The sequence below is a fragment of the Oncorhynchus kisutch genome, linkage group LG19 (assembly GCF_002021735.2).
Source record: "Oncorhynchus kisutch isolate 150728-3 linkage group LG19, Okis_V2, whole genome shotgun sequence".
NCBI lineage: Eukaryota > Metazoa > Chordata > Actinopteri > Salmoniformes > Salmonidae > Oncorhynchus > Oncorhynchus kisutch.
The window spans coordinates 60,204,697-60,217,058 of NC_034192.2; the positions used below are offsets into that span (position 1 = coordinate 60,204,697).

At 42.1% G+C, this 12,362-nt stretch overlaps 1 protein-coding gene across 6 annotated transcripts in view; it reads right to left on the reverse strand.

Moving 5' to 3' along the window:
* LOC109910208 (transmembrane protein 216) overlaps positions 1 to 12,362 on the reverse strand; it is a 35,298-nt gene that overhangs the window by 14,371 nt on the left and 8,565 nt on the right. For 4 of the 6 annotated variants that reach the window (XM_031797872.1, XM_031797871.1, XM_031797873.1 and 1 more), the window contains exons 2-6: positions 8,363 to 8,423; positions 3,422 to 3,516; positions 2,802 to 2,964; positions 2,053 to 2,150; positions 1,265 to 1,346 (exon numbers count right to left, since the gene is read on the reverse strand). In XM_031797872.1, coding sequence (XP_031653732.1) covers positions 1,265 to 1,346; positions 2,053 to 2,150; positions 2,802 to 2,964; positions 3,422 to 3,516; positions 8,363 to 8,420 — 496 coding nt within the window. In that variant the 5' untranslated portion in view covers positions 8,421 to 8,423. Of the gene's footprint in view, positions 1 to 1,264; positions 1,347 to 2,052; positions 2,151 to 2,801; positions 2,965 to 3,421; positions 3,517 to 8,362; positions 8,424 to 12,362 lie in introns of those variants that run through there. The other 2 variants (XR_004204245.1, XR_004204246.1) reach the window with 2 other exon arrangements.

Below are 12,362 nucleotides of genomic sequence, written 5' to 3' on the forward strand. Positions count from 1 at the left end.
ATGTCTCTCTACCACGATGATGTCTCTCTAACACGATGATGTCTCTCTACCACGATGATGTCTCTCTACCACGATGATGTCTCTCTACCACTATGATGTCTCTCTACCACGATGATGTCTCTCTACCACGATGATGTCTCTCTACCACGATGATGTCTCTCTACCACGATGATGTCTCTGAAGGGAATAGGAAGATTGTGTAGCAGTAGCCTTGACAGTTGATTAAGGATGGTGAGATGGGAGTATCATGTCACTCACCTCTATTATGAGTGGGGTATTGTGATGTCATTTTTTTATTTTATTTTATTTTATTTCACCTTTATTTAACCAGGTAGGCAAGTTGAGAACAAGTTCTCATTTACAATTGCGACCTGGCCAAGATAAAGCAAAGCAGTTCGACAGATAAAACGACACAGAGTTACACATGGAGTAAAAACAAACATACAGTCAATAATGCAGTATAAACAAGTCTATATACAATGTGAGCAAATGAGGTGAGAAGGGAGGTAAAGGCAAAAAAGGCCATGATGGCAAAGTAAATACAATATAGCAAGTAAAATACTGGAATGGTAGTTTTGCAATGGAAGAATGTGCAAAGTAGAAATAAAAAATAATGGGGTGCAAAGCAGCAAAATAAATAAATTAATTAAAATTAAATACAGTTGGGAAAGAGGTAGTTGTTTGGGCTAAATTATAGGTGGGCTATGTACAGGTGCAGTAATCTGTGAGCTGCTCTGACAGTTGGTGCTTAAAGCTAGTGAGGGAGATAAGTGTTTCCAGTTTCAGAGATTTTTGTAGTTCGTTCCAGTCATTGGCAGCAGAGAACTGGAAGGAGAGGCGGCCAAAGAAAGAATTGGTTTTGGGGGTGACTAGAGAGATATACCTGCTGGAGCGTGTGCTACAGGTGGGAGATGCTATGGTGACCAGCGAGCTGAGATAAGGGGGGACTTTACCTAGCAGGGTCTTGTAGATGACATGGAGCCAGTGGGTTTGGCGACGAGTATGAAGCGAGGGCCAGCCAACGAGAGCGTACAGGTCGCAATGGTGGGTAGTATATGGGGCTTTGGTGATAAATTATGGGGTATTGTGATGTCATTATGGGGTATTGGGATGTCATTATGGGGTATTGTGATGTCATTATGGGGTATTGAGATGTCATTATGGGGTATTGGGATGTCATTATGGGGTATTGAGATGTCATTATGGGGTATTGGGATGTCATTATGGGGTATTGAGATGTCATTATGGGGTATTGTGATGTCACCTCTATTGAACCTCTTGATGGTCTTGCCTTGCTGCTCAATGGTTTTGTGAAGCTCCTTCATTTCAGCCTGCTCCTTCTCAGCCTACAAAAACAAGCAAGCAAAAAGGCTGGTAAAACATGAACAATCAAGGTTTATGGTGCTTCAACATGGCTGAGAATATAATATACTGTATACACAGTGCATTCGGAAAGTATTCAGACCCCTTGACTTTTTTCACATTTTGTTACGTTACAACCTTAATCTAAAATGGATGGAATCTTTTTTTCCCCCTCAACAATCTAAACACAATACCCCATAATGACAAAGCAAAAACAGGTTTTTAGACATTTTTGCACATTTATTAAAATGAATAAACAGAAATGGGTTATTTACAAAAGGAATGGGAGAAGAACAAGAATGTTCTTGGGGTATTATGGGGTATTGTGATGTCATTATGGGGTATTGGGATGTCATTATGGGGTCATTATGGGGTATTATGGGGTATTGTGATGTCATTATGGGGTATTGTGAGGAGGGGGGGAAACACTTGAATCCATTTTAGAATAAGGCTGTAACATAACAAAATGTTTGAAACGTCAAGGGGTCTGAATACTTTCCGAATGCACTGGGAAAAAGATGAGACTATCTGAACAGAGATATTCTGCATTCACGCTCATATAATAGAATACAAGTCTTCTCATCCACCCTCAAAATCCCACCACAATCAGACAGAGACAAGTTCTGTGCTTGTCTGAGACAGAACTCCTGTGAGAGGTATTGATTACCAGGCCTGGTAGTAGATACTCACCAGGGCTGTTAGTTCTTCAATCTGTCTCTGCTGCTCCTGAAGCTGACAGGAAAGTCTCTTCTTCTCCTCCAGCAGAGTGCTCACTGTCTCCTGCAGCTCTGGAGGGGAAGAAACAGGTTCCTGGGTGACATGACGTGATGACATCTCTTCACGACTAAGATTCTAACATATAGTTCTATTACTCTGGCATTTTAACATGGTTTATCTTGCTACTGGAAATACCATTAGAAAAAACAACAGAAAGGGGAATCCTAATATGCTGTACAGGCACAACATAATTTCATTGCAGTCAGTCCATAACCCTGTCAAGACAAATCAAGACAAAGGGTCTGATATAGCGTTGCCCTGCTGTTGGTACTGGCTGTAGGGGTCAGGGCTGGTGTCCTGTGTGTCTGTCTGTGTACGGGTCTGGTAGCTACCAGGTACTGTCTGTGTACGGGTCTGGTAGTTACCCGGTACTGTCTGTGTACGGGTCAGGGCTGCTGTCCTGTGTGTCTGTCTGTGTACGGGTCTGGTAGCTACCCGGTACTGTCTGTGTACGGGTCTGGTAGCTACCCGGTACTGTCTGTGTATGGGTCTGGTAGCTACCCGGTACTGTCTGTGTAGTGGTCTGGTAGGTACCCGGTACTGTCTGTGTACTGGTCTGGTAGGTACCCGGTACTGTCTGTGTACGGGTCTGGTAGATACCCGGTACTGTCTGTGTACGGGTCTGGTAGATACCCGGTACTGTCTGTGTACGGGTCTGGTACCTTTACCCTGCTGTTGGTACAGGCTGTACGGGTCAGGGCTGGTGTCCTGTGTGTCCGTCTCCTCTTCCAGAGGCATGCAGTCTGTGATACTAGGTAGCATCTCATCCAGACAGGGTCGAGACGACAGGCTCAGATACTTCAGCTTCCTGTTCTCACTGTTCAACTGGGGGACAAACAACACACACTGGATTATATATGATAAAGACAAATTATGTCAAGCTGATAACAGAGATCGATAGCACACATCAAAATACACTGATTTAGCATGTTGATTGTTTGTGATATTGTAATGATATTGTATGTACTGTAGCCTACACATCAGAGGCTTATGGAAATGAACATTATGCACACAAGTCTATACAAATAACCAACATTATGCACACAAGTCTATACAAATAACCAACATTATGCACACAAGTCTATACAAATAACCAACATTATGCACACAAGTCTATACAAATAACCAACATTATGCACACAAGTCTATACAAATAACCAACATTATGCACACAAGTCTATACAAATAACCAACATTATGCACACAAGTCTATACAAATAACCAACATTCTAATGATCTCTAGTCTAGATCCATTTAACCACCCGCAGTGTCAGCCTCTTACCTTGGTGGCAAGGGCCTCAGCATTTTCTCTGCAGGATTTTTCTATCTCCAGCTGCGTCTGCAGAACGCTCACCTCCTCGATCACCATTTGGGAAACTGGAATACAAAAAAAACATTACATTGCAGTTAGTTTTATTGTTTTATGGTACGATTTGACTCCTATTTTAAATAATGATTGAATGACAGAATGGGGGACTAACAACACACACTGGATTATATATGATAAAGACAATATGTCTATTGTGTTACTGTATTTCCCCTTTGAACTAGTCAGTTTCCCTCTATTTCCCTTCTCCTTATTGAGCTATTCAGTTTCCCTCTATTTCCCATTCTCCTTATTGAGCTTTTCAGTTTCCCTCGATTTCTCCTTATTGATCTATTCAGTTTCCCTCTATTCCTCCTCATTGAGCTATTCAGTTTCCCTCTATTTCTCCTTATTGAGCTATTCAGTTTCCCTCTATTTCCCTTCTCCTTATTGAGCTATTCAGTTTCCCTCTATTTCCCATTCTCCTTATTGAGCTTTTCAGTTCCCCTCGATTTCTCCTTATTGATCTATTCAGTTTCCCTCTATTCCTCCTCATTGAGCTATTCAGTTTCCCTCTATTTCTCCTTATTGATATATTCAGTTTCCCTCTATTTCTCCTCATTGAGCTATTCAGTTTCCCTCTATTCCTCCTTATTGAGCTTTTCAGTTTCCCTCTATTTCTCCTTATTGATCTATTCAGTTTCCCTCTATTCCTCCTCATTGAGCTATTCAGTTTCCCTCTATTTCTCCTTCTCTTTCTCCAGACAGAACTTTAGCAGGGTCCATGTGACATTCTGATGTAACCAGATCACGTTTCACTGGAGACCAGGAAGGCTCTGGCCCTTTAAAGTCATTTATTAGTATTTACTCTAGCTACTAAATACTCTACAATCACATTAACTAAGGTCCATGTGGTTCCACTCAATATTTAAGCTTATCCTGAATTTTTGTGGTTATTTTTGTTTCAAAACAAAAGGTTACAGTACTTAAAATGTTCTTAAAATATTTCACGGGCAAATTAGATTGGGTGCTGTTGTTGAAAGGAAAAGAGGTGCAATCATTCTCCCATTTGCACATAACCATTGCATGTTGGCACACTCACTACACCTAGAACACCCACAACACCCACTACAACCCCAACAACACCTACAACACCTACAACACCCCCTAAACCCACTACACCTCCTAAACCTACAATACTCACTACACCTACAAAAAACCCAACACCCACTACACCTCCAACACCCACAACATCCACTACACCTACAACCCCCACTACACCCCCAACACCCACTACACCCCCAAAAGCCACTACACCCACAACATCCCCAAAAGCCACTACACCTACTACACCCCCAACAGCCACTACACCCCCAAAAGCCACTACACCCACAAAAGCCACAACACCCCCAAAAGCCACTACACCCCCAAAATCCACTACACCCATAACACCCACAACACCCAGATAGCCATCATTTGTAAATTATTGAAATGCTACCCAACCAATGTTCCCTCTCAACTGCTTGTGTGCATGACTGCAGTGCAGAATACATTTCAGCCAGAGCAGAGAAGCACGAGATGAAGCTTCACTCAACTTTCTACTGTTTCCCCTATTAGTGAACAATATCGACGTTTCCCTCTTCTGTGGGAATTGTGATCGAATCAACGCAGTGTTAAGCTACTTTCAATGCAACATTCTGAAACAGAGCGCATTGGAGTAGGATTCTATTGCATTGACAGGCACGACCGCTACTCTACCAGACCGGTGCGCCATATCCAATCAGAGCTGCATTATCCTTATACTGTATGCAAATAGACCATTTCCATGTATGAATCTGTGCCATTAACTTTGAACTGGACAATGTTAAGGCTATACAGTATGTGCGGTTGTGAGAAGATGTGCTTGTTTTGAGATCAAAGTGAGAGCTGCATGTAGCCACGTGTGCACATTTGGTTAATATATTTTGCTAGTTAGCGAGTTATTAGCCCAGTTATAGCTCATTTCTAGTCGGCAATGGGGGAGTGGTTGCTTCCTACAAGAGCACAAAACGTATTTCTAGCCATCTTTGAAAAACTAGTCAGGTAAAGAGCTTTTTTTCTGTTTTAAAGGGGGAGTGTTGTATTTTCTGACGAGTAGCCAATAGGCAGAGGGTAGCATAATTTGTCTGATTCCCTGTTGTAATGTATGGGAATAATTCTATTTTGTTTCTTGCATCAAACCAACACAACATTTTCAGTCACCTCCTTGTCTGAAGGACAAGCTGATAAGCTCTGCATGTTTTTTTCTCAAGTCTCATGGAATGTAGGCCAGCATTGAAAACCACACATTAGCTGCTACTGTAGGCTGAAATGATAGAACAGCTATTTCCATGTTAAAATGTTAAGGGATGTATTTTTCTCCATTGTTTTTGATGGTAGGCCACTCTGATAGAATTATGACTACATGATGATCAAATAGCCACAGTTATAACTGTAACTTAAAGAGGGTACAGCCTCAGTGTTCACAATAAACGCGCACCAAAAAAATTGCACAGAATTCTTCACAACATTCAAGTTTGTGCTCAGCAGACCTGATATTTGCTCAGTGTTGGAAAAAAAATGAGAGGGAATATTGCTCCCTACGCATCGTAGTTGATAGAGTGTATACTACTACAGTACATCTGGCCACTCAAAGGGAGAATCTGGTTTCATCTGTTTCATCAATCCAACTCGGGATACAACAGCCTACCTAGGCTGCTAAACTCCCCCTGTCCTCTGTGTTCTGCCGAAGCAGCCACTGTGTTTATTCATGTGCTATATTGTTTTGTTGCAGCAAAAAAACACAACATGTTAATGCAATATTCAACATGTTAATGCTTATTCATTCACTTGCTTTAATGCCTTCTGAACACACATGCCTCTGCATATTATCCCCGGCTTGATTTACAACATTTTTACAAAGCAGTAGGTCGATCCTAACCCTGGCGTCTGACACTGAGCATGCATGAGTCTGTGAGAATTCTGGGAAAGGGGATAGGTGATTCTGCTTGTTATCACGCTTAGGAGCAGTAGGAAAGTTCTGCAACACACACATGATGACAGGCTGATCTCTATAGCTGTCCCACGGTTAAACTACTCCTCTCTGACTCCCTGGATAGTGGATCTCCACATGAGACTATTGGAAGAGCAGAGCTGGAGGGGCTGTGTGTCTGTATTGTAGTAGAGATTCTAGGTCAATAACTGCTCTATGCACAATGCTCCTTGAGCTGAATGTTGCCTCCAAAAAAACCTGCCTTTAACATGGTGTCATACACTCTGTAGAGGAGCGCTGAGGAAGGCAGTGCCTGTGTACCAAATGGCACCCTATTCCTTACATGGCGCACTACGTTTCACCAGGGTGTCATTTGGGATACAGACAGTGACTTACTCAGAGCTCCTCTACAGGGGCAGCAGAATATTATCCTAGACACCAAGCATTTATCGCTGTCAGGAGGGAGAGGAGCTAAGCTAGGCTAATCAGCAGGGATTGCAGAGTCATGCTGGCTCGCTGCGTCAAATGCTGCAGGCCTGAGTCAGCGATGTGGTCTTGGAAGTACTATTGTTGTTTGAATGTAAATCAGCCATCTTCTGGTCCTAGCAAAGCAAATAGTTTATAGCCTATAATTACAGGATTTCAGTAATATTGAAAATAAGCTATCTTCATTTTCAGAGATTATATAGCTAATGGTAATTGTATGATAAATTGTAGTTGGTCATACATACTAATATATCTTGTTTTAAGTGCATGTCAACTTGAAATTATATTTTAAAAGCTTATATCCCTATATTGACTAGAGTATAATGTACCTATAAAATATACAGTATCACTCTGAATGAAAGAACACAATAGAATAGATGCCAGACTGGAACACAGGAGCAGCCCCTCTCTCTTTCTCTAGTAATGAATCATGCATAATTGAGGATTTGAATAATGCAGTGAAATAACACGAGGTGTTGTCATGGTGACTGTGGTTCAGATCAGCGAGATGAATGAATGCCGACCACAGCAGAGGACGGAGGAGAGACACAGTCCCCTGATTATAATAAGACTTGGTAATAACACGTTATTTTGCCGCAGCTGAAGACTCCTATGGAGTCTAGGAGTCTATAGTCATAATTCAGAGCAACCTGTCTTTAACTATCTATTGTTTAGGTTGAAGGCCAGCAAACAAAATTAGGCTACCTCTCTGTTAAAAGACTGCCTGTCTGGGAAGCTGAAACTGGTCAGCAGAATTGGTTCCAGCTTGGTTGAGGAGAGAGACACACATCTAACTTTATTAGGTTATGTAAGAAAAATGGTTTCATGCTGCACTTCAAAAGGTAAGAACTTCTTACACGATTTACCGATCCTACAAAAGTGTCAAGCAGAAGCATTACAGAAACTGGACTTGTAACGATACAGCCAACCATCTGAATGAAATGCTGATGACGCAATCTATAATTCAACATTCCCAAAGACAGCTAACTGAAAGCTATGAGAAAGTAGCACAACAACACTGTCATACTAATGCTACACTGAACGTTAAACCTACAGTATACCGTAGCTGTGAATGTTGAATGATTATTGTCTTTCTTACCTCGCATAATGATATCAGACTCCAGCACTCAACCCTGTAACCTTGTTCCTTACCAAATCAATTGTTAATGGAGCTACTGTAGTATTTTATTACATGTTGCTAGGAAGAACTGGGCAGGTTTGCCAAAACACAAGTCCATGACTATGGTTGGCTGAGGCTCCGCGTGGGTGATGGAAAACTGGGATACCTTCTTACACCCACCCATTCAGGAGCCAGTTTGGAGAGGCGGCCATCACCAGAGGGGTGTGTAGAGAGGTGTGAGGAAGGGTAATGAGTGTAACAGTAGTGTAAAATGTGTGATGGGTCAGTGTCTGGAACTCACCTCTCTTGATGTGTTTCAGCTGGCTCTCTGCTTCATCTCTCTCTTTAGTCAGTTTCATGCACTGAGGAAACAGGAAGGAATGGGGTCACAAGAAAGTCATGTTCTACAATACGATCATATGCAGGCCACAGTCACCACTTAACAAACACAAATAGATCTCCATTCACAATCCGTTTAAATGTAGTTAATTGACTACAGTAATCCCATAGGCCTTCATTGTTATAGGGTATGAAGGATAGGACACTGGACTCACGACACTGACCTTCTGTCAACACACTGTCTCTATCTGTCATGGAATTTCAGTCTGTGGCAGACCCTCACAAACTTTTACAGATGCACCATTGAGAGCATCCTGTCAGGCTGTATCACCGTTTGGTTCAGCAAATGCCCTGTCCGCAACCGCAGGGCTCTCCATGAGGTTGGTGGGGTCAGCCCAACACATCACCGGGGGCACACCTCCTGCCCTTCAGGACATCTACAGCCCCCGGTGTCACAGAAAGGCCAAGAAGATCCTCAAGGACCTCAGCCACCCAAGCCACGGCCTGTTCACCCCGCTATCCTCCAGAAGGCGAGGTCAGTGCAGGTGCATCAAAGCTGGGACTGAGAGACTGAAAACCAGCTTCTATCTCAAGGCCATCAGACTGTTAAATAGTCACCAACTAGCCAACCTCTCCCAAGTACTCTGCCCTAAACTTTAGCCACTGTCACTAGCCGGCTACCACCCATTTCCTCAACCCTGCACCTTAGAGGCTGCTGCTTATGCACATAGACCTGGAACACTGGTCATTTTAATAATGGAACACTGGTCATTTTAATAATGGAACACTTGACACTTTGATAATGTTTCCATACTGTTTTACCCATTTCATTTATATATATGCTGTATTCAAGGCCATCCTATTTAGCTATTGCTGTACATATACTATTCTATGTATTCTATATACTACATATTCTATCCATATACTGTCCATAATGTCTATAATATATATATATATATATATATATATATATATATATATATATATATATATATACACAATACCAGTCAGTGAAAGTTTCTTCAAGTGCAGTTGCAAAAACAATCAATTGCTATGATGAAACTGGCTCTCATGAGGGCCGCCACATGAAAGGAAGACCCAGAGTTACCTCTGCTGCAGAGGATAAGTTCATTACAGTTGCCAGCCTCAGAAATTGCAACCCAAATAAATGCTTCACAGAGTTCAAGTAACATACATCTCAACATCATGTTGAGAAGAGACTGCATGAGATCAGGCCTTCATGGTTGAATTGCTGCAAAGAAACCACTACTAAAGGACACCAATAATAAGAAGAGACTTGCTTGGGCCAAGAAACACAAGTAATGGATATTAGACTGGTGGAAATATGTCCTTTAGTCTGATGATTCCAAATTTGAGATTTTTGGTTCCAGCCGCTGTGTCTTTGTGAGACACCGAGTAGGAGAAAAGATTATCTCTGCATGTGTGGTTCCCACCGTGAAGCATGGAGGAGGTGTGATGGTTTTGGTGGCCTTTGCTGGTGGCACTGTCTGTGATTTATTTAGAATTCAAGGCACAATTAACCAGCATGGCTACAACAGCATTCTGCAGCTGTCATGACTTCTGCCGAAGTCGCTCCCTCTCCTTGTTCGGGCGGTGTTCGGCGGTCGACGTCACCAACCTTCTTTTCATCACTGATCCATTTTTCATTTTCCATTAGTTTTGTCTTGTCTTCCTTCACACCTGGTTCCAATCCCATCAATTACATGTTGTGTATTTAATCCTCTGTTTCCCATCATGTCCTTGTCGGAGATTGTTTGATTGTATGTTTGTGTACTATGTGTTGGTGTGCGACGGGTTTTGTACCCACTTTTTATTATTTTGTCATTTTTGTGAAGCACTGATTAAACAACTCCATTTATACCAAGTTCGATTCTCCTGCCCCTGACTTCCCTGCCACCAACACGAAACCATTACAGCAGCGATACACCATTTAATCTGGTTTGCGCTTAGTGGGACTAAAATTTGTTTTTCAACAGGACAATGACCCAAAACACACCTCCAGGCTGTGTAAGGGCTATTTGACCAAGGAGAGTGATGGAGTGCTGCATCAGATGACCTGGCCTCCACAATCATCCTACCTCAACCAAATTGAGATGGTTTGGGATGAGTTGAAACTCAGAGTGAAGGAAAAGCAGCCAACAAGTGCTCAGCATATGCGGGAACTCCTTCAAGATTGATGGAATAATATTCCAGGTGAAGCTGGTTGAGCAAATGCAAAGAGTGTGTCATCAAGGCAAATGGTGGCTACTTTGAAGAATGTCAAATATAAAATTTGTGGATTTGTTTGACATATTTTCAGTTGCTACATGATTCCATATGTGTTATTTCATAGTTTTGATATCTTCACTTTCATTCTACAATGTAGAAAATAGTAAAAAATAATGAAAAACCCTTGAATGAGTAGGTGTGTCCAAACTTTTAAATGCTACTGTATATATACACACACAGTGCATTCGGAAAGTATTCAGACCCCTTATTCTAAAATTGATTCAATTATTTTTTTCCCTCAATCTACACACAATACCCCATAATGACAAAGCAAAAACAGGTTTATAGAAATGTTTGCAAATTTATAAAAAAATAAAAACAGAAATACCTTATTTACATAAGTATTCAGACCCTTTGCTATGAGACTCAAAATCGAGCTCAGGTGCATCCTGTTTCCATTGATCATCCTTGAGATGTTTCTACAACTTGAGTCCACCTGTGGTAAATTCAATTGATTGGACATGATTTGGAAAGGCACATACCTGTCTATATAAGGTCCCGCAGTTAACAGTGCATGTCATAGCAAAAACCAAGCCGTGAGGTCAAAGGAATTGTCCTAAGAGCTCCGAGACAGGATTGTGTCGAGGCACAGATCTGGGGAAGCGTACCAAAGAATGTCTGCAGCATTGAAGGTCTCCAAGAACACAGTGGACTCCATCGTTCCTAAATGGAAGAAGTTTGGAACCACCAAGACTCTTCCTAGAGCTGGCCGCCCAGCCAAACTGAGCAATTGGGGGAGAAGGGCCTTAGTCAGGGAGGTGACCAAGAACCTGATGGTCACTCTGATAGAGCTCCAAAGTTCCTCTGTGGAGATGGGACAATCTTCCAGAAGAACAACCATCTCCGCAGCACTCCACCAATCAGTTCTTTATGGTAGAGTGGCCAGACGGAAGCCAGTCTTCAGTAAAAAGCACATGACAGCCCGCTTGGAGTTTGCCAAAAGGCACCTAAAGGACTCTCAGACCATGAGAAACAAGATTATCTGGTCTGATGAAACCAAGATTGAACTCTTTGGTCTGAATGCCAAGCGTCACATCTTCAGGAAACCTGCCACCATTCCTAAGGTGAAACATAGTGGTGGCAGCATCATGCTGTGGGGGATGTTAATCAGCGGCAGAGACTGGGAGACTAGTCAGGATCGAGGGATAGATGAATGGAGCAAAGTCCAGGTAGATCCTTGATGAAAACCTGCTCCAGAGCGCTCAGGATCTCAGACTGTGGCGAAGGTTTACCTTCCAACAGGACAACAACCCTTAGCACACAGCCAAGACAACACAGGAGTGGCTTTGGGAAAAGTATCTGAATGTCCTTGAGTGGCCCAGCCAGAGCCCGGACTTGAACCCGATCGAACATCTCTGGAGAGACTTGAAAATAGCTGTGTAGAGATCCTCCCCATCCAACCTGACAGAGCTTGAGAGGATTGAGAGGAGAAGAATTGGAAACTCCCCAAATACAGGTGTGCCAAGCTTGTAGCATCATACCCAAGAAGACTCTAGGTATTAATCACTGCTAAAGGTGTTTCAACAAAGTACTGAGTAAAGTATCTCAATACTTACGTATATTTGATATCAGTTCTTTATATTTAATACATTTACAAAAATGTCTAAAAACCGGTTTGTTTTTTTGCTTTATGATTATGGGTTATTGTGTGTTGATTGATGAGGGAACTTTTA